General features: G+C 37.2%; 1 protein-coding gene across 5 annotated transcripts in view; it reads right to left on the bottom strand.

Moving 5' to 3' along the window:
* fhod3b (formin homology 2 domain containing 3b) overlaps window positions 1-24,036 on the bottom strand; it is an 84,917-nt gene that overhangs the window by 35,659 nt on the left and 25,222 nt on the right. For all 5 annotated transcript variants that reach the window (XM_017426513.3, XM_017426514.3, XM_017426515.3 and 2 more), the window contains exon 4: window positions 1,463-1,530. In XM_017426513.3, the coding sequence (XP_017282002.1) occupies window positions 1,463-1,530 (68 nt within the window). The remainder of the gene's footprint in view (window positions 1-1,462; window positions 1,531-24,036) is intronic.

Genomic DNA, 24,036 nt, shown 5'->3' with positions numbered 1-24,036 from the left:
CATTTGGTACCATCTTAGACTAATGATTCCTTCTATACAAGTTTCCTTAGAATTACAGAAAGATTATCTGCATATTTTTTACTGGTTAATAAGAATAATCTAAAATATGCTGCTGAATAGTTCTGTGATCCTTTATGCAGAACATAATGTGGTCTCTTTTGTACAACATGAAGAAAACAGTTGATAAACAGTTGACATATATACACACACACACATACAGAGAGAGCAGTATATACACATTTTCTATTTGTTTATTCGAGACTATAATTAGTTTCTGTTTAGAAAATATTAGTATTTATGCCTGCCAACCTTTTGATTTAAATTAGATTGTTGCCATTTAGTTTAAAACCAACATATGCACGCAGCAGTTTTACAATTTTACTGTAAAAAGATCATTAAAGTGTTTTTAATCAAATATTATAATAAGTTAAATAAGTTGAGCATAGCTCAAAATTTGCAAATGACAGCATTGTGATAGAAAGGTTACATTTTTTTCATTTGTTCTATTCAGATAATTTTACACATGTGAACTCAAGCAATCATGATCTTTGTCAGCCAGAATATTTGTGGTCAGCTGTTTGATGATGTACAGCCCACCAGTAAATTTGTAAAACAACACATATGTTATACTGTTTTAATAAAGAGACAGAAGCTTTGATGGGAAAAGTATGCAAACCTGAAAAATAAGTTGAAAAAACAAGCAACAACCTATGTTTTCAGACACTACAAATGCCAGGAATTAAATCTGTGTTGCTTTGGCCTCTCAACTTCATCCCACATATTTACACTGATGGTAAAACCACCTGCGTCTCTCACACCTGTCGGTGACTGTATAATTTAAGAGCCAGCACCAGGTCTTCTGCAGGATTTAACATTTTCTTATACATTCTACTGTTCAGATGGGAAAGCAGCAATAAACACTGTGGGGTGGTCAGGGCTTCTTGTGTCCCGGGAGGAAGTCTAAGTGCTTCCAGAACATCTTTACCATATATCAGTGATGGAGACTGCAGTCATTTGGCAGAGAGGCTAAACATACAGAAGTGCACTGAAGGAACAGATTGAGCAACAGTTTTGAAACTTATACACATAATTTCTGAAATGTAGAGATGACTGCATAAGAACTATTAATATTCCTTATTACTGATAGCCTATAGAGGCACTCAGTGTAAAAATATGAGGCAATCTGGTCTATTTTGAGCTTTCATCAGTGTCTGTTGCTTTTGTTTCCAAACCGTGACCAGACCTGAGAACTCCACAGCTGCCACGGAGGCAGACTTTTAGCAGTAAAAAACTCTGCCTTAGGAAAACAGCGCTGTGTCCAAGTGTGAGTGTGAACTGATTAATGCTTTCACACCCAATATATATCTTTTGCATGTTATTGTGTGCATATGAACTGCTGCAAAAATGACAAACACAAAGGATGTTCTTGAAAAGGCCAGCAGACACACAGAAAAAGAAATACCTGAAAAATCTGCTTCAGAGAAAAGAGGGCTCTCCGAAGCTCCCGTCCTGTTGAGTTGTAGAGCTTTTCTGGAGGGGGGGAAAAAAAAAGAAAGAACACATTTAGTATCTCATATTACTAAAGCTTCAAAATGACTCTGACTTTTCTTTGAATAATATGTATATGTAGTATATTAAATTACTTGTATTGCACATGATTTTCCCATAAACTACAAATGTCTAGAAAATCACTTCCTCGTGTCTACGACTTGCACACACCATTGGAAGCAAGCAGCTAAATGTGAAAACTTTCCCACAAGAGGAATAAAGAGACCAGAAAAACAGTAGGAGCAACTCAGAAAACATCTGCAGAGAGTTACAGAACAGAGGATGCTTCCTGCAAACAAAGACCAATTTATAATTCGCCATAATACATGATCACAGAATAAAACTTCAACCGATCGCCACCACAATGACTAAGAAACAATTCATGCATTAATCGGTTAAGGAAACTGCAGTGTAGAAAAACTGAGATATGATTACAGATGTTTATAATAAAAGCTTCCTGCGTCTGCTCAGGCAATCCTTCACTGCGTGCAGTCTGCAGAGTCTGCCAGAGAGAGGCAGCGTTGAGCATAAATAGAAGCGCTTACTCATCCCTGCTGTGTGAACTCTCTCTGACTCAGCAAAACTAGCCAGCGACTGCTGCAGATCCAGCAAGGTACAGTACAGACGAGTCGAATGCAGAGCACGTAAGGACTCTCAGCATCTGAAACACCTTTCTTTTATTTACAGACCATATTTTTTCACTTTCACACACACTTTTACATAAAAAACATCATTAGCATTAAACGCCACAACATACAACAGAGAAACAAACAAAGAAACAAGATAAAATGTGATTTCAATACCCTCACATGGATTTTAAAAACAGCTGCAACTAAATCTTTGTGTGAGAAATACACGCTGATGACTGTATACACTTGGGATTACACATCAGCAGCCTCCTATTCATTATTGTTGTTGGCCTTGTCAGCTGTGGAGTAAATCCCTTCAGCTGATGAACTGAGACAAAGATGGAGGTCTCCGTGTGTGTGATGCCTGCCAGTTGCGTGGGCAGCCACTGTATACTTTTACACACTAGGCAAAAAACAAAAAAAAACCCAACTTGATGTCTGGTGTCTATGAACGCCTTTGCAGTGACACAGATTTTACAATACATAGTACTGACAGCTAAAATATAAACAAGGTAAACATGTAATACTAATTAAACAACTCTGAAAGGCTAAAAAATAATTAAAATGAACAAGTCAAACAAATAAGTAGACGTGCATTTGTCACTTTTATAGACAGACAGGACAATGGAGAGAGCTGTACTGCAGACTGGCCATAAAGAATTCAAAGGTAAAGTTGCAAACCAAAAACATACACCATTTCCATCTCATTCCTGTATAGTTTCTTAACTCATCAATATGTCTTGTTTCTAATTTATTATATTTGCTATGAGTAAAGACGTTGGGACAGAGACTTCATATTTTCTTTCAGTGCTGTACATGGCTCAGACCCCTGATGGGTAGATGAGAACTGGTCTTTTATGGAAAAGTCAAAGAGAGTCACTGGCAGTAGGCTCCATGAGGAATAAATTTCTACAAGTCCAGAAGTATTATGAGGGGAAACAGTGTGATGTTGGTGATTTATGTCTTTATAAATAACAGGAAGGAAGTCCGACTGGGTCTGTTCGGTTCGGGGGCCTTGCTTTTGCAATTCAGGGTTGTATCGTATTTTTTAAATCTTCTCTCGAACTCAACATAACTCAGTGGTTGTTTTTCTTTTTATTAACTCCTTTTTGTCACTTTCACCAGTGTTGTACGGAAGTCTATAACTGTACTGATTAGATCTCCATGAACACTACAAATATTAACCGTTTAAAGTATTGAATACAGGCCGTTAAATGCACAAGTGAAAAGTTGGAACTCATCTAAGACAAATATTTTACTTCAGCTTTAGATCTGCACTTTATTTCACAAATAAATGGGTATTACAGCTTTTAAACAACTGGACTCTCTCCTGCAGATCAAGACGTTCAACTCCTTGAACCACAGGAAGATGAGTCAAAGTTTGGATTAGTGGTTCTCTAACAAGACAAGCTCTCTGATCACTGGAGTGGAACAACAGAGCTAATACCTCTGGCTTACTCATCACACCTTCATTGTACAAAACAAACTTGATTTGTGGTCCTTAACCCCAACTTAAATCAGAGTGCTTGTTTTCTTCTGAAAGTCGTGACTGCACTTCCACATGGACACTGAACATTAATCAGTCAGCAGATGAATTACACCCAAACACTGCTGAGCAGCCTGTGATGGTTCAGCCCGGCACTTGAATCAGCATCTGGGTTGCCACTGGGTTCATCTAAATCCCAGTGGCTTGTTGTGTGCGAGTCTGCAAGAGTGTGTATGTCAATCAGCAACAGTGAGGCAGACAAATTCTTCCATCCACAGCTCTACTGCCATTTGCACAAAGAGCTTGTGCTTCTCTACTTATCCATGTAGTTTGGGCTGCAATAAAACTGTCAGAAAGTTATTCCTGCCCAACACTAAATGAAGCCCATCTGCAGGAACAGACAGTTCCTTCCCTGTCACTGTCCGCAGTCTGCGCACCAATGTACCTCTCAGAGGCCCATCTTTAATGAGAAATAACTCAGTGGAGATTAGTTCCATACCATTTGGCACAGATATGCACCCAAAAGTATGAGCCCTCTCTGTTTCCTTATTTAGGAAGAAACCTGGGAGCTTATTTATCCACAGGAAATGTTTGTGAACCCAAACTCAAATCAATGTTCCAATGAAACCATACCAAAAACTTCAGACTCAAAAACATTTTACATGTGTCATGTTTTTTTTTGTTGCTGGTCAAAAGTAAACTTAGGGAATAAAATGAGGTATCATTCTGGTCACATGAATTGTACCACTCAGTTACTTTTCAGCTAAGACTGCAGCCATCAGATATTTTAGTCATCAAGTACTCTTTGTAATAATTCCTGTTATTTCAGTAATCAGATACGCATGTATTACAATGATTCACAACTTTCTTTTTCCTAGAAGCCCCTGACCTATGCCTACAATAAAAACTGTGCCCTCCCTCTCCACCAAGAGAACCACATGTTTATGAATCCACAATGACCAGTGCATAAAGGAAAACAACAACAAAACATTCAGTCATTTTAATGTTCGTTCACTGGAAACTCCTTCCAGAAAATGTTCCTCATAAAAATACTAAGTGACTTGGATCTTGCATACCTCTGTCAAGGAACGAAATGTCAGGATGTTTATGACAGTCTGTTACAGCTTTGTTGTTGTGTTTAAAAGGTGATAAAAGTCTCCCGACAGGTATGTGAAGCTGAGTGGAAGAATAACCCGAATCTCCATGTTTGGGCTGAGCGAGTGCAGCAGTGTTTTTTTTGGCAATTTAAAACTTCGTCTGTGTTCTTCTGGAAATATTTCTTTGATATTGAACCAGTTTGAAGGCAGGCAAATGCCTCATCCTAACTGAGATATTATACTGTACGTTTTCTACAGTTGAAATGTGGAGGTTCAACATCTCCTGATTAAACCTATAAGTTTGTGTCTCCATCAATGAAATGAGACTCAACTTCATCTAAATGCACGTTGCAAGTCAGTGCAAAAAAACAAACAAACAAAGAACCTCTAGACTCATCGACTGCGTGCTTTGTTAAAGCTCACATTTTCATTTTCACAACACCTTGCTTCAGTTTGCGCATGATGATTCAGGAAACTTCATCTACTTCTTAGTCTCGTTGTCCAGACTGATTACTTTGCAGTGAATGCTGTTTTATTCAGAACCCGCCAGTAGTGTATTTTCTATTTTCTTTTTCTTCAATATGGTCCCAGACTTTAATTAATTTGATTTTTTTCCTCTGATTTTCTTCTTCCTCGTACATAATGCAAAAGTAAGCATGTTGTGCACCAGTAATAACTGTCCCTGTGAAACACTAACAACTGAGCATTCTCATGGATAAAACAAAGGAATGAATCAAATATTGTTGGCTCAAGGACTGAGTTATTTGAATTACTTAATAAATTGTTTCTGGCTTAATTTTAGCCATTACAGCTACAGTAACAAACACATAACTTCATACAACCTGAGCATATGAGATATTTATTGTCAGCTCCTGTTACCTTGGTGCTGTCCAGTCATGTTGCACAGAAAGACTGCAGCAAAATTAGAGCAAACTAACGAGACGGCTAATAAAAAGCAAGTCATTTTTTCCTGTCAGCTTCACCTTCACTTTTACCAAAACTACCTTACAGTAAAATGACTCAGCATCATGAACATGTCTGACTCCTGATCTTTATAAACCCAAAAAGCAGCTGTTTTCTCCTTTTGGGTTGCAATTTATAGTCAAGTGTTCGCAGCAGAAATGGCTCCAGGGGTGCAATGAATTATAATTGGAACCATCATAAAATACTGGAATTTCAATAATCAGCATTAAAGTGTTCAACTAACCAGAGTTGGTAGTCATAAAAAAAGAAAAATCGCTGTGGTGCATTCAGACAAGCAACATTCAGTCTGAAGGATGTCTTTAAGGATGGTCAAGCTGCTGCTGAGAGGACAGCTTTTACCAGCTAGCATCTTTTGATTGTTTAGATCAGCACCAACCCTTTTCAGTTTTCTATTTTATTTACCTTTCAATTCCAATTCTAACTTCAGACTAGTCCCCATCACTCCGTTAGACGGCTAACAAATTATATTTAAAAAAAATGTTTGCCTTTAGGCGATTACCTCGCTCATTTTCCATCTAGAAAACCCTCAGAAATGTTCAGTTAGTCATCTGTTCACATGCCTTCATTTCCAGGGAGTGCCATAAAATGAAAAGGATGACTACCACCACTCATGCATCGTGCTGCAGGCGGAACACATAAACCACATCCAAAGCACAGCCAGGAAACCCACAAGGACCCCACTGGGGAGGACAGCCTCGCACACACTGGTGTAAATTAAACCGTGTTTACTTTGTGGAGTAGATGTCTCAAACTGGAAGCACAGGAGGAGGATCCTTTACATTATTTTGGTATGTGCATATAAAATGTGATCACAGTTTTACAGTAAAATCAGCAGCTTTCTTGTAGTATGCAGATTATGTTTAATATGAGATAACATTTTGGTATCATAATGGGAGAAAACAGGCAAAATTCATTCAAGAAGAGAGGTAAAAAAAATTGTCTACAGGTTTAAAACAGTCAAGATATCTGTCACTTACAAAACTACATTATTTTAAATTAAAGGTGGTCAGTTTCCACCATTATCTATTTACGCACTAAATCCTTTCATCTAAAAAAAAAAAAAAAAAAATCAAATGTGAGTGGAGGTAAACAATAAATTAGGTTTAAGAGCTGACCTTTTGTTTCACCACTCAACCAGTGTTCTTTAACTTTGTGACTCCGAAGAAACAGGAGTGATTGTTCTAACCAAAGGAAACTTCAGATGTAACAGCTGGATTATATGTGGAATGCATGTCTTATAATGTGTAGTTTATGCTTGCCATTCTCGATCTCCTTGAATTGATGTCACAGTACTTGTCATTTCAGTCACTTCATCTGGTTGTGCACCTCCTAGCTTTCTAACCAGTCGATCTACAGAAGTGGCCCGTGGTAAAACAAGATAAAGAGCAGGACAGAGTCTGCAAGCAGATTCACTTCTACAGACAGTACGACTAAACGTCTGACTTCAAAAGAATACTTAAAAGGGAAGAAAATGGGTTAATACTGCTCAGTTTGTATTAATTTTTTTTTCCTGAATAGTTTCTAGTAGTTCTTGCTGTGTAATGGTATTATTCTCTCAGTAGCAAAGCTTACCGTTTATGGAGAGGACTGCAGTGAAAGTAGTATATCTAAAGCACAGTAAAAATGGCAACTTTAGTTTTGATGGCACCAGAATCTGCTCGCACCATGACCAAAGCGCAAATATAATCTGGCTTTAAAATGTAAATGAAGTGCAAGATTGACAAAATGAGCAGTATTTAGCAGCAGTTAAACTGTGAGAGGATGAGAGTGAGTGAAGGGTTGGCAGTATTAAAAAACAAAACAAACTTAACAGCAAAACTTCTTATAGGTCAGTTAAAATATCTTCCAGAACTGGCTTGCCACCTATTCTGTGTTACCTTTCAAAGTGATCAAACCGTAAATAGTTTTTGCAGGAGATGTACCACAGAATTACAGGAATAACTCAAAGGGTCTGGTCTGTTTAAAGCAGGATGTGTAGTCACAAGCCAGAGCCCTGCCCAAGTCTGGATTTAGCCCTGTTCCACAGAGCTGGGAGCCCGCTCCACTGGTCAGTAAAGGCAACAGACTCTGTGAAAGGGGAAGACTGAGGTCAGCCAAACTGTAGCCATCACAGAGTTTCATGTATGCCACATCACTGACATGTAGAAGTATAAGAGAAGATATGTTGAATTTTCACATGTAGCCTTAGAGTATGTTTAAATGCCCTCTGTGGTCACAAAACAAGGCAACACACCATCAACCCTGCTGCATTTTATTTATTTTTTCCGTTTCTCCCTTGTTGCTATGCAAGCCAAACATTTTGTCCCAACATTTATGAAGAGAAAACAGGAGTAATTAAGGTGGAAGACCTCCCAACACATGCGATGAATTGCAACATGCAATTTTGTGGTCTGAGGTTCGTACAACTCTTTTTATCCCCTTCCCTCAGAGCTCAAACACAAGGTGAATGATGGGTAAAAAAAAAAAAAAAAGATAATAGCACTCAGGTGGAAATCATTTAGCAAGAATGCAGGTAAAAAACGAGATCCATTTGAACATGTTTGGATTTTGAGCACAACTCAACAGTAGATCCAAGACAGTGGAAAATGTCTGAGCGTGTGTCAAAGTGTGTGAACATGAGCTGCACACTCTGCATGAAAATGAACACACTCGCACAGGCAGTTTACAGGCAGCACACAGAGGAAAAGAGACATTAATTAATTTGTTCCTGTTGCCTGGAGTTTATTCAAATGCTTTGGAGGTTGTGATAGAAGACATATGGAGATGATGGTTTAGATTAGGGGAAACAGTCGGGCCACACATACTGAAGAAGCCCGTGTCGCTGGCAGCGAGCCTCACAGGAAGGTTGGAGAGGACCCACTGGGCGTGAAAGTTATGGGAAAAGGATCAAAACAAACAAAAAATATGAGGCTAATATAAAGATTTAAAAAAGGAACTAACAAACAAAGTAGGACTGCAAGTTAAACTCTGCTTTTCTTTACATAAATCACTGCTATATAAAGAGTTTTAACAAAAGATCTCACAGAGGCAAAAAATAAATAATGTCTGGAGTGAGGACGTGTTCTTTGAAGGATGTTAATGACAGTGTTAAGAGTGTGCAAATAAACCATGTTAATTCATTTTGATTTGACTTCCTTCCCAGATGTTGTACCCAAACTTCACACTGTGCAGAGTAAACGGCATCTACAGTCTTGAGGGAGAAGAGAAGAGATCGGATTACACAGCTGTGACAATTTATCCCGGCTGAGGCACTGGATACTGAATATTCTAGCCAAGGCTCACAGAAGACAAAATCTGCCCCACAGAGCTCAACGGCACTTGTTATCCCTCTATGGAAATGAAGGAACAAGTGCTTATTGATATGTTTATACACAGCATCCAGTGAAAGTTTATGTTTTTGTCTGTTAGAGTAACCTCTCTGGAAGGCAGCGGTGGCAATTGTCTTAATTTGTAACCAAACATTTCTCTTCAATGACATGCATCTCTCGGAAAAACGTGTTTGACAGAGCATTTATTGGCTCCTGCAGGTTTTATACTCCAGGTTAAGTCTCCTCAATAAATATTTTCCTTACAAGTCATCAAGATAATATCTGATGCTGCTATGGAGAGGCAAAGAAGGAAAGTGAAGGTGGAATCTGCAGAATTTCAGACAAGGAGAGAGACATGACAGAAAGGCCAAAGTGAGGACAGACAAATCTTTTATTAGTGCCTGCCTTTCTAATGAGTCATTCCTAAGCTGCCAGGTAGGATGACCCTCACAACACCCAGTGCAAAGCCGCCTTTTCTCCCCTCCTCTTTCCCCTTGTAGCCCCACCTTTCACCTCCTCAGCAGGGTTTCCCCACACGCACCAACACCGACACAAATATGTAGTGGAACGGAGGGCAGAGAAAAAGCCTGAACCCATTCAGCAGACCAGGCAAAAAAAAAAAAAAAAAAAAAAAAAAAAAGTGGCGAAAGCATCTGGATGTCACACACGTGGACATTTCTGTAACTGCATGGTTTTACAGAGGAGATGAAAAAAAAAAAAAAAAGAAAAACAACCTGACGCAGATATCAACTGGGGGATCAGCAACTGGAAGTGGTCTGGGAGGGGAGGATTCTGAAGAAGCCAGTTGTGGCATACACTGGAACTTGCCGTAAAGTTACAATCTCTGTAGATAAATGAATCATTAGCATTATTTCAATGACTGAAAGATCTGAGTGTATAAAGTTGGGAGAGTTGGACCAAGGCTGCTCCACATGTGCTGCTTGGCAGTAGTTTAGGCCAAACAGCTTTTCTTACTCCAGTAAAACGAGTATATAGATGCAGGGCCAGATGCATAAAGAGTAAGATTTAAAAGCTCGGTCCATACAATCGCCTACTATCACATGTGAGCACACATACTACACTTCTTTTTTATCTTGGGATTTTTATCTTTTCAGCCATAAAAAGACGGGCCCACGATGCCAAGTTCCTTTCTCCGTTTGGGTTTTATGGTCTTTCAAAATCAAGCATGTTTCATTTCAAAGACTGCAGTTAAATAAGAAATTTTAAGAGTTTAGTTTTAAAAAAAAATCTAAAATGACCTCAGTGACACTTTCCAAACATACTCTGAGTTAGGGCCTCTTTGCCCCCAACTTTCTCTGCTCCCCCTATTCTTGACAACCTGACACGTGGGGCACTACACCAGCGCAAAGCCCGTCCAATAAACACAGTTGAGTTGAGACCACATCTATTTCAGACTCTGCTCTATGAATAGGAAGCAAACACATGTGTCACAGTACACCACCTTATTTCCATACTGGCCACCCTGTGACTGACTGCTCTTAATGGAAACGAGATGTTGAAACACCTGGTTTCTGCACAGATGAGATCCACTGCAGCCTGCCTCCGGTTCCTTTTACCTTTCTTTTTTTGCGTTTTGTTTTACCTTTCTTTCTAGCTGAAATGTGGTTACGCTTGTCCTGTAATACCTCCTTTTCAACCAATGTTTGCGGATCTTGAAGCGGTCTTGCTAAAATTTCAAGAAACTTTGCTGCTACCTCACAAACCAGCCAGTGTTTCTATCACTTTGGAGCAGAACTACAGTAATCCAAAATGGACTGTATCACAGTCCCAGCCTTTTACAGCCTTGTTAACCTCCTTAAGTCCTCCATTCACACGTATTTATGTAGCTTTTTTTTGGTCTGTGCAGTTCTAGGCTTTTTTAACATATTATATATAAAAAAAACCTCATCTAAACACTGTACAGTTCTGAAGGCTCAGACGAGATTAGTTTAATTCGAGTTGTTTATCTTTGTTGTAAAAAATGTGTTTTAGACAGATATTGTTGTATCCAGAGATGTCACAGAAATAAGTCCATACTTGACAGAGGCAGTCAAACAACTCAAAGACATATTTTGTCCTCAGGGATAACCTGTCTGCTCAACAGGAACTAAATTACAATGAACATGACTGCTCTCCTTTTTAAATCTTAGTCAAAGCCAAATGATCAATGTGTTTTCTATTTCTCATGGATAATGGCACACATTTCTTACTCATGTTAGCACTGGCAGATAAGGAATACATATTTGCTTGGTAAGACAAATCTGTATGGTGAAAACTGCCAATTTGAGTAAATAATATTTATTTCCCATGTTTTCTTTTGTTGTGAACCCGGATTAAAACGCCTTTTCCAGGATGTTTTTGGCAGTTTTACAGCATGTTTTCTTGGAGCAAAAATGTTACCAGTGTTGTAATTTTACACAGCTATTTGGCTTTTTAATTTAAAAGCACTCATTCTTTCACATCATAAAACTTCATTTCTTATTTGTTAAAAATGCAATAAAAATTACTGATGATTGGTCTAGGTCAAGCTGCCATTTTTTTCCTGTTGTCATTGGGCCTCATAGCCTGATGAGTTTGGACAGGTCCAAAATGAATTGGTAATTCACAACCCTGAATCATTCAATCCAAGTCTGCCTCCGAGGTAAAAGGAAACGGCCGCTCAAATCTATTGATTTTGACACAAATAAACACAAAGTAGACAGTAATTTATGTTACAATGAAATGAAGTAGAAGGACTTTACAAATGTGAGATAAAACCCTAAATACTCCAATGACAAATTAAAATGTTTTATGGGAACTCATGTCACCCTGCACAAATCAACAAGAGGTGGTCAAGTCAATATGCCTTGTCTGCATTTTTCAGCAGTCTGCTTGACCTTTTCCTCATCATTCATCTTTTATGTGAGGGGGTCCCTGCTTCATTGGCCAATAAGCACTGTTCAACTATGTGGAGAAAATTGGGGCATTTCTACAACGAATAATCTCTAATGAGTGAATTTAACCACAGCCTGCGTTGCTCACTTTTGTTTGCAGTAATCCCGATAAAAAATATAAGCAATAACTACATTATAAGCATAGCTAAAACCATGGGTTTTCCACTTAACTTTGAATTACTGATTACAAAGCACTCCTTTTCTTGGTAAAAACTGCAAAAGTAATGACTCATATTTATAAAGACAAATCTCGAACTGAATAACAGCAAAGACATTCGCTGTGGGAGATCTTTGTGATACTCGTACCTGGAAAAAAAAAAAAGAGGGGAAAATGAGCGCTTCAATGAACGTGAGATGGGAGAACCACCGTTTTACCAGAAACTGGTGCCCACTTTAAAGAGAGACATACCTGGATTTCAACAAACATGCCCGAGCAGTAAAAATCACACTGAAGAGATTGTGGAAAACCACCATTAGGAGCCAGTCATGCATTTATACAGCATAATAATGTCAAGGTGGAGAAGGGTTGGTTGGCATAACTACAGCACTCTCAGTTTCTGATAGGATAAAAAGATGTCCTGACTCACAGCACGGTGGATTATTATCAGCCATATCTTGGCAAAAATGAATGCAAAGTGTTTTATTACCTTATTTAGCCAAAGTCGGTCATCATATCATAGGATTCAATGGAAAAATATGGAGAGATACCAACAAGATTATCATCCAAAGCTATAATGTCAAGCTATTCATGGTATGAGGATGTGAAGAGATGTGCAGTTAATTTAAGAAGGAACCCACATGCCATGGGATAAGAGTCTCCATAACACTTTGATTTTATATCAAAATGACATTTATTGTTTTATTAAGTGGGAGTAATTCATAAACTATTTCCAGCCTGGCTAAATCTGTCTCTAAATTTATGTATTTGACATTGTCAAACATGACAAGAGGAAAAAAATGGTTCTAAAACTTTGTCTCCTAACAAAACTGAGCCTTTGCCTGTGTTAGCCTGTGTGCGTGTGTGTTTGTGTGATTGATGGATGTTTGTGCGTCCTCCAGGATGACAGAGATAAGAGATTCCTGGCAGTCTTTAAAAACACATCTGGGTTCAGCTAACTAAACACGTTGCTGAAAATAAAAGGAAAGCAAACCTATTTAACAGCAACCTCACTGGAAGTAGCAAATGAGGTTCACCCCAACTTTTAAACCTTCACAAAAGTTCTACTTTTGTCATAAATCAGGAGCGACCTGTGAAAAAAACAGTTTTTCCATCATAATCCCTGGAGGTCTCTATGTAATGTTCTTTCTCTCTTTTTCCAAGTCATTTTATTTGCATTAGGAGAAAAGTTAACAAGTTTAACTATCCCAACAGGATGAGCAGCAAGTATAATAAAGCCAGCAAAAGAGAGGGAGAGAAAGAGCAGGATGTTTTTTTCTGCAGTGCAGGGGGTAAAATTTATGCCTGCTTGAATCAAGTCAACCAAGACCAAAATATAAGGAAATGCTTTTGTATTTTGGCTGATGAGATGACACTGGGATTTTGGCATTTATTTTTCTTTCTTCTCTAAATGAGACTCTAAACCTGCCTAACACTGGTGTCTCTCATATGAAGTGCAATTATTTCAGCATTTCTTTATTGCATTTGTAATGTATTTGTAAAGACTGCCTATTTTTTTAATCCAAAGTAAAAACAATGTCATAACTACTGCAACCTATAATTTCTTGTCATTTCATCATCAAGTTTTGAGATTTAAAGTTAATATAGTATTGTATTGTATGCAGCAACTAGATCAATTTAAAAAAGCTCACTGAGCAACTACTGTTCACCAAAGTAACTGTTTTTGGAAATTATTTGAGTAATTATTTTTAAGTAGGAAGTAGTAATAGATGACTTCACAATACCCACATTATGCTTGCTCCATCCACTCAAAACTCTTTAAAAAGAAGGCAAAGAAATCAAGCATTAAAGCTCTGGTGGGGGTGGGGAGACAAAGGTCTTCTTGGACCTGGTTTGAGCCGACTGCAGCTCTGCATGATCACACTGTAACAAGTTCAGACACTTTAGGCCAACATTCTGGTACCAGACTCGGGCCGTTTGATGTTTTCACATTAAGCAACTTTATCCCACTGGCACCCCCTTACCTATCACATTCCTCCAACTTCCAGCCCGTCTCGACCTTGCGCCAGGTTTACCAAAACTTCTTCAAGCACACCTGGTAATGATTAGGCTCAATCACAGCACAAAGCTGCAGAAAAAAACAGGAGCGTTGCGCCAAAGGTACTCTTACTAACACATAGTCGAGGCATTTCTGAGTATCTAACCTTGTATCGTGTGTGTTTGTCTTTCTACCACACCTGCTGGGCAGAGTTAAAACACTTCACTGGTAGAGTTGAGATCTGATTATGTAGGGTCACATTTTCATATTCACCAGCTGCTGTGAGACTTAACGTACTTGAGACAGAAATTCCAATTTTTGGATCCGATATCACAGCTGGAAATACAAAAGTTTCAGTGCTGATAAAATATAGAATTAAAACAAATTCCCCATGCCAATATTTAATAATTTTCAGTGAGTTCATGTTGATTCAGAAGTCCTGATGTTTTCAAAGCTGCAGTGATGGATTCAGACCCATGTCCAACTTTGAAATTCTGGATGAAGCCAGCTGGATTCAGGCCTTTGCATTTTATATAAGACAGCAAATTCAAAGTAACACATGAAAGATAAAGCAGAGGATGAATAAGTAGATCAAAACACCAGCTGTACGTGAAGTATGTGCTTGTGAATGAATGCATCCTACTGAATGATGGAGAGAAAAAAAATGAAAATATTTTCATCTGTGTCCAAAACAAACAATGACATAATTCTAATAGCGTCTACAAGGAGAAATATGTTTCTTTTGGTGTCAGAGTTTAGACTGTTCTGCTTGAATTGCTCTCCTGCAAGAGAACCGTTGTAAAATTGTGAGCATTAAATTTTTTCCCCTTTTCTTGCTTTTTAAGTGAATTTCAACAGCTATACAGCAAAATATCAGAATTTAACTGCGAATAATGGATGTACCGTATGTTCTTGGCGTACATAAAACTAGATTTGTTTTGTTTTTTTGTCTGATAACTTTGCTGCTCAATTAAATGACTCATGGTACTCATGTTGGTATGTTTCCTAAATTTATTATTTTTTTAAATGCCAGCTTACTTTTAATGATCTGGATCTGCCTTTAGTTGCACAGAACAACCTTTTCCCCATCAACCTGTCAGTGTTACATTGTGCTTACAATCTTTGTTCACATTTTATGAGATTGGCAGGCTTCACAATTTTGGGCTTTATTAAACACTGCACCAAAAAAATCAATCAAATTCTGCACGAAAAAGATATGCAGCTCTGCAGAGAAGTATTTAATATTCTGGACAACACAGTCACATTCCTTAGACTACTGTTTTATGAGAGATTTATTGTGGTACTTTTCATATATTCTGAGTCCAACAAACCGGCAGACTTTAGAGTGTGTACTTATTTTAGCACTGTGTGAATTTAATGTCTTCTCATTTCTCTACAGCTTTATGATTCTTTTAGACAAATGTTAACACCAGCAACCTAAAGGAAAACAGAAGAACATCTCTTAGATAAAACCTGACATGCAGAGAAGTATAAATAAAGTTTACACTGTTTCCATGTCAAAATGTGTGTAATTCCAGCAGAATGAACTCGGTGTTTGCGTTGCGGGAGAGCAAGTCTGTACTTAGCATGTTTTTTTTTAGCTAGTCCTAATGTCTTCTATGTCTGGGCCCATTTGTCTCTGGTCTGACTGGACCACATCAGTGGGGAACACAAAGGAGGAAAGTGCAGCTTGCACATGTGTGTGTGTGTGACAGCTGCAGGCCTGATTCACAGAGCCACCATGGGCCACTCTGTCACACCAGTCAACAAACCCTCAACGGCGATTAGCATATCCAGTCTCAGATTTATTTTTCATTTTCAATTAGTCTGTGCTTCCATCCACAGACCATATATGAAAAATGTACGTAGCCGTCATGACATCACTTACTGGTTTGTGGACTATCGTTCTGAAGCACCATTTTGGTTTTTGAAACCAGAAGTGAAAAGTTAGTGGTAGGTATGGCTTTGAATCTGAGGGCAAAAGATGCTTTTATAGTTGCAAGTTGTCAATCACAGGCTAGCCCAGGGAAGATTTGGCCCACTTTCACATTTGCTTGGTTTCGCTTGCAGAAGAAAATTAAAACCAGTGAATTTGGTGGCCCTTAGATCAGCTGGAGTAACATGCTGAAGCTTTGGGGGAATCAAATGGGTTATTTTACCAGTGAAGTCAGATTAAGGCCTTGTTTATGTCAATACATTCAAAAAACTACCTTTTGCTGCTTGTACTTCTCCACACTGAAACTGTGATCAATGATGAAAACTCTTTCCAAACTGAAGATTTGTTTTTTTTTTTTTCAGTTTTTGGTATCAATGTACATAACAAAAGGGGACTTAAATTAGATAATGGCATCACTGCCTATTTTGCTTACTAGAGCTTTGAGCATGTGATAGAAACCACATTAATGGAGACTTATTTACAATTTTTTCTGTTTGTCAAGTTTGCAAAATATCTCACGATCTATTGGATGATTGAATGAAGCTCTCAGAAACTAATCACTGGATGTGCCTCTGCAACTGAGTAACTTTTAGCATAATTCAATTCAAGATGGCCGCCACAGCTAACTGAACTTAGCAAACACAAATAACGGGCTATAACTCAGTCAAAGTTACAGATATTGAGCTATTATGAAAGTAATGCAGATGTGGTAGTAGCTGAGAGTCATTCCAACTCATACACTACATGCTAACATCATGCAGCACTGTGAATAACATTTTCAAGATTTAACCAAAGGAACTATAACCCCATTTCTCAAGATAAAGATCTTAGTTTAAAACTCTGATATGAATGGATAACAGGCAAAATGCATACTTTCGAGGAATATTAGGCCTTACATTTAAATTAGTAGTTCAAAAAGTCAAAAAGAGAGAAGAAACTATGTTCTGTAGTAACTCTTCATTCTCTCTTTGCTTTATCACAGACATCCTGAAAACCAGTCTCAAAATGTGACCAAATGCAAACTGAAGATTTGAAAACTAGTGAAACAATATGAATTTAGTTTTATGCAGTGATGTAAATGTCATCCAGTATTCATGTGTTCATCTGAGAAAGGAAGAATGACGGGTCTTTTCTTTTGTGTGAAGTTATTAACTTGAGGTGAAAGCAACATGGTTAATTTCAAAGTCTCTAATTTTTAGTTGATTAGAATCTGAGTATATATTATTAACTATATTTGACCCAATTTTCTGTTATAAGAACCTTTTTAGCAAAGCAGCAAACAAGTTGAAATTTTGTGTTATTTAGATAGCTCTTACATTTCCAAGTTATGAACAAAAACGTGCTTGAAAAGTATAAACTGTGTGAAACTTTATTTTTTTGACCTACTTTTAAAGATCGATTCCATCACACAACTCTAAACCCGAACTACAGCACTCAGTCTTGTCTGTGCAGCAGCTGTTGTGGGGGGAAAAAACTAAAAAAAAAAAACTAATTCCAGTCAATTTGTCTGCCTTGTCACACTTGTGTAAATGCTCACTGTGGTAAGACCAGAAATGACAGGGAAAATAGGAGTGCAATTATTGACAAATTAGAAAATGCATTTTTCGACAAAGTTCAATTGTTGAGGAGAATATGAAACAGAGATCAAGACAAAATGACAGGATTCTCCAGTGGATAAAAACATACCATACATGTCAACCCAAGCATTTTGTAACCACAACAGTAGAACAAGCAAACAATAAAATTTCTTCTTACTGACATGCTCAAAACCCAAAAAGCGGCAATAAACTCACATAAAGCAAAAGGACATGTGAATTCAGTTTGTGAGGATCCCACTATTGGAGGCAGTGACAGCTGCCAAAACCACCCTTTGTATCACACACTTCACTGCATTATAACTATTGCCATGTTTTCCAAGTCAGATCGAAGAACACTGCTTATTTGTTTGCTTACATGGCTACTATCTTTTCTTAAACACAAAATAGGTCACATATTTGCTGATTCTGGATGTTTCAGCGATTAGATCTTTGAAATGTAAGCTTTAGAAGCAATGTATGGGTGTGGAATGAGTTTGTGTCCCGTTGTCTCTCTTGTGGCCACCGCAGTCACGTCCAAACAGCTGTATTAGCTCACATGACTTCAGGAGGATAAAGATTTCTTGTAATACTAAGAGCCATGGGACATAATCATCTGATTTTTCTGACCCATATTTTTTTTGTTAGTTTTGTTTAGTCCCTTAAGTTAAAAGAGAGCCTGTAAAAGGATTTTGTGTATTTGTTGAGACATCCACACTGGCTCATTTAAACAGTTTATCAACCTTAAATAGGATATTTTGTCCAGTTAGTTTAGCCTTGGTCTGCATAAGGTTAAAATTAGTCTGTTTTTAATCATGAAGGTTATAACCTACGGCAAAAAGTATTTTTGCTGAGAAACAAATGATCTCACAAATGAACAAACAAATGATCTCTTTCTTAAGTTGTGATTTTTATAAAACAATTTTAATGTTGCCAAACTTGCCAAACTAACTCTGAGCAGCCTCTGAGCCTACACTTTTGCTTTGTGAGATGTGCATGCACTACCAACCACAACAACAATGCGGCCCCTTTTATTTATATTTTTTTTCTATATTTGGTTTGTTGTTTCTCAACTTTGATACCAATAAACCTATAAAACAGTTTGAGAGAAAAAAAAATTAACAACTATATTAAACAACAACAACAACAAATCCCTACAGTTGTGTAGATAACCCATACATACCCATGTACAGTTGTTAAAAATTTCTTGTCGTCTTAAAAAATAAAGATGTTATATAAATTAAACCAATATCAAATTAAAAAGTAGTGTTATTTGAAAGACTCATATCAGCCGTTGCACAATTTTGTGCAATCTTTTAGTGCTTGTAGTGTGTATCAGGAATTAGTCTCAGCTACTACCACATCAAATTTAATTTAATCTGTAAAGAAAATGGCTGAATTATCTATTTTTGTCTTTGCTAAGTTTGATTAGCTGTGGTGGCCATCTTGAATCAAGCTGACTTGTAGATGTACAAGCAGTTCTTACTGTCTGAGGGTTTCATTTAAAATCCATCCCCTGCTTCATGAGATAACGTAATAAATGTGGGAAAAATAAATACATGGTTTTGTGGCAAGAGTTTCTGTTTTGAGGAATATGGATAATCAAGGCTTTGGGTGGGTGGAAACATCACTATGTTGTAGGGCAATCCAGGTTCCTGAGGGCCACTATCCTGCATGTTTTAGATGTTTCTCTGCTTTGACACACCTTATGTGAATGAATGAGTGATTAATAGGCTTCTGCAAAACTTGAATATATGCTACAGAGCAGGGAAACAACTAAAGCATGCAGGATGGTGGCCCTCAAGGACCAAGATGGGCATCAGTGTTGTAAGGGAACATATGAGCCTATAAGTCAACATTTAGACAATGCTTTTCAAAGTGTAAACAGAAATGTGAACGTAATATCCAACATGCTATTAACATAAACACCACAATCAGAATACTTCCTCTTCTTTTAGAATAAAGTGAGTTGAGTTTTTTTGTTGCACATGACAACATGGCTCTGTATATATAAATATGTATACAGTGATGCTCAAGACCATGATGGAAAACTACAATAAAGTATGAAGAATATAAGGGTAGGATCTTCTGTAAGACAGGTTAAAGAAATGTGATCGTTTGTAAAATGAATTTTAATGTGATATTAGCTGAGAGTCATTCACAACACCCACTCTGTTCTATACATTGCACAAAGTCTTTGCTTAAATCATCTGCATGAACTGTTAGAGTTAACAAAGTCTATTTATTAGGAAAATAGCTCATGAATCTTTGGACAGATTTTAGTGAATCTCTTAAGGTAATCATTGGCTGTACATCTACAACTGATTAACATTTGGAGTAATTCCAATTCACAATGTTTGCCACAACTAATCAACCTTAGCCAGTAGAAAAATGGCTATGAATCAGTCAGTTTTACAGATATTGAGTATAAAATGATTTAAATCTAAATCTCTGGCAATAAAGGCAGTGGACAATACACATTCCTTCAAGGAATGCTAGGGCTTTAAATTTATAATGCATATTATTATTGCACTGTAGCAAAGCTAGTTAAAGAAAAAAAACAATTTAACAACAGATCACGAGACAAATGGTCTGAAAAATGTCACAGATGTATAAACCCTTCTGGCCTTTTCACAGCTCAGGTTGGCTTAATCTTCCCTAGTGAACATAAAACAAAAAAGAATGAAGATCATTCAAGAAAAACATACAGTAGTCTACAATTTACAGTCTCCAAACAAAACTAAAACGCAACCATCTCCACAAAGCTTATATATACAGCTGTGCTGCTGTTGAAAATCATTTATTCTAGGCCTAATTCCAAGATACACGTGTGGTGACGTAGAGTCTGGCACCTGAAAACAGTGGAAAAAGTAATGTAGTGTGAAAAGTTTGTGTGCACTACCCACATAGTGCATCTGTAGTCTTCACATGCTAGACATTAAAGTCTAATATTAGCTTTGCATAGCAGTGGAACTGCCAAGAAAAAAGAAGCGTTTTTAAATGACCAGGTGCACGTCTTGATACACACTTCCTTCAAAATGTTAAAACATGGCAAAGACACTGTTTACATTGTAAAGACCAATTCTAGTGCAGCTTCAAGAACATTAAGATGAAAGCCAACAAATTCAGTCAAATCTTCCAATAGATATGCCTCAGTACTTTTATTTTAGCACTTTTTAAAACTAAGACTCTTAATTGATCTTTATTGGTAGCTTATTGATGTTGCTAATTGTTGAATTATTGCTGCTATTGTTTGTTTTCCACCAATATATTTGTAGAAAACATTTTTCTCATCTTTTTTTATATACTCTTATCTGAATAGATGAACTAAAAATTAAATAAATAAAATCAAGACTTTATATAGGGAGAAGAAGGCACTGAACCAATCATTGAACCAGATTTTACAAAGAACGTAACATTTTTTGGCTTTTGTTTGTTTTAAAATGTTTTATGCTTTTTGGAGCACAACATATTCCTAAAACATCTTGCAAAACAACTTGATTTCCTTTCATGTCACAACGTAATGGATGGCAGCATATTGTAGTAAAAAAGTGGAAAACTGAAACTATCAGAATCAAGACATGATCAGCAGAGTTTGTGTAACACTTGCAAAAGCAACAGTGGAGATTGATGCTGTGTCAAAAATAAAAATTGAAAAAGAGAGATTTGTTACTTGCTTTATGAGTCAAAATTAAGAAGTCACTCCATTTGTTGTGTCATGAGGCGTGGAGACAGAGGTGAACCCAGAACGCAGACTCATAGCTGATGAAAAACTAATTTATTAACTTAAAGAAAACCGTCAAAACAAAAGGGCTGACGTGGCAGCAAAACTAACAAAGACAAAATCCAAAACGAGAGTCAGGGCATGGCAAGGAGCAAGACACAAGTAGACAAAACGGAATGATCCAGTGGTGTGTGGGAGAAACGGACAGGTTTTTATAATCAGGAGGTGATTGGAAAGTGGACACAGGTGAAGCAATTAACCAGACTAGAGACAGGTGTAGATGGGCGTGGCAGGAAGGCAAAAGAGTGACTGGGGAGGAGTGAATAGTGACAGCAAACATGAACAGGAAAAACTAAACTGAAACAATAACTCAAACCGAAACAAGACAATAATCAAAACAACAAACTGAAAATACCAAACTATGACCGAAACAAGACAATAATCAAAACAACAAACTGAAAATACCAAATTATGACATGTTGTATTGCCTCCATTTGTAAAGTTTTAAATGTTATATTTAAGCTCTTCCTGTTGGTTAAATAGCTCTCTAAACATAGTCGGCAGGCTTATAAACTAATCAGGTGGAGGAAGTTGATACGACTAGGACATGTTCTATGTATGCATGAGGAAAGTGAGATCTGTCTACACCATGAATATATGAGGCTCAGATCAAAAATAAATTAGCACGTGGGCAAATCTATTTAACGAGTCATCAGCTGAGCTGTTAAAATAGAAACAGTTTACGCTAAATTTAGGGAACTTTTAAAAGTTGTTACAAATACAATAAATTTTAATAGAAACTCTGGACGTATGACGTGTTTTGGAGTCTGTAACAATTTTCCTAGCTCTTCTCTGAATGACAACATAAACCAGATTCTCTTTTGTTAATATCTTAGGTCGCTTTTTCAGTTTTTATCTGACTCAGAGCATCGTCTGTATTGTGGGAACAGCTGATGTGATATTTTAGTCACAGAAGCAGATCAAGTGATGCAGAATGCTCAGTCTGGTGATACTGAGAATAACGGTCAACTTTAGTTACCTTTTTCAAACATTTCAGAACAAGAGTAGACCTGATCACATTGTTTTTCATTTATGATAACTGAATTCAAGGTTATTTTATTATGAGAGCAACTCAATATCATGCAGCACAATTAGGGATGCATTAGTTGCTTGGATAGCTTCCCTGGCTGGTCTGACAGTCAAAAATACATTTTTATTTTTTATTTTTGGACCATGGATGCATCATAGCTAAATGGCTAACTCATGCAACATCACAGGCTGGGCTGTATAAGTTTTGCTCAGGGAAGTATTAGCCATTTATAATATTTGTAATATGTCTAAAATAAAAACAGACCACTTAAACAATACACTAAAAGTTAAACAGCAACATTCCTGTTTATACAAGATGTATACAGTGTTTAATTTCAGCTGGGATTTATTTGAATTGAAATGAATCTGTCGATTTCCCAGGAGGATATTATTTTTAGGTTTACTCAGAGAGAAAGCGTGGTAACTTGGTGCAGTTTGGGTTAAAACACAGGCTTTTAACTTTTAATTATAAATGAACTGCCAAATTTTTAATTCAACCAGAAATTGAGAAGAATAAAACAAATTTTAAAAAAGCATGTGTCTTGTTACTAACAGTTCGTAGACAGAAATTAAAATGGACCAAAATTGGTTATGGGCAGATCAAACCTTCACAAAAATTAGATTCAGTCTAAAAAACAAAACAACAAAACCACACAACATGTCTCTAAACTAAATACACTGCTGAGGTTGAAAAGCTTGCAGTTATGATATGAACTAAACAACGCAATCAAGCCCCGAATTAGATTAACTTAAAAAATCTTGACAACTTGCTGACTGCAACAGTTAATAAATTATTATTATTGGTGTGGTATAAAATCAGGACAAAACCGCATACCTGCTGTTTTATGTATGAAATTACACTTTGTCCCTGAAGGAAGATGAATTTCCTCAAAGATTTATATCAGTAGTCAGATAATACAAGACATTCATCCATAAGCATTCTTGGTAAGGGAATACATATTACTGATAAGATTGACGTAACGCCAGAATAAATTATTTAGGTATTCAGTGCCTGGGGTGGAAACTGAAACCAGTCACTTGAGAGTTAAACAGAGTAAAGTATATTACACAGTGTAATTTGGTTTACATATGCAGTGTACTTTGATTTGGTTTCAATGGGAAGCTATGTTAAAAGAAAAAAAAAAAAAAGAATGATACTAATGGAATACACTGACAGGAAAACATCAGATCTGATGAGAAACTGTCCTCGTCTGAAAACCTTGTGAATGTTCCTTTATACCAGAAACTTCTGTTTGCCAGGTCAGGAAATGACCACGCTGTTTTGATGAGACAAGAATCCAAAGAAATTCAGCATTTCAGCAGGGTGCTAATTTGTCATGCCCTGCCACAACATACAGAATGTGTAGGAGGCTATACAATCTCCTGCTGGCACACAGGGGTCATTATCAAGGAAAAAAACGACAGCAATATAGACAGAAAGAATGAGATGAATTCATGCATTAAAGAGATGAGGCCCTTGTCACTGCAGGACTTGGATTATAACTACATTTGGACTTTTTAGTTGCAAATTCCCATGTCTTTCTTCAAAAGAAAACAGTTGGCTGCAAGCAA

Source organism: Kryptolebias marmoratus, linkage group LG16 (genome assembly GCF_001649575.2).
Source record: "Kryptolebias marmoratus isolate JLee-2015 linkage group LG16, ASM164957v2, whole genome shotgun sequence".
Classification (NCBI taxonomy): domain Eukaryota; kingdom Metazoa; phylum Chordata; class Actinopteri; order Cyprinodontiformes; family Rivulidae; genus Kryptolebias; species Kryptolebias marmoratus.
This window is presented reverse-complemented; position numbering and strand designations above follow the sequence as displayed.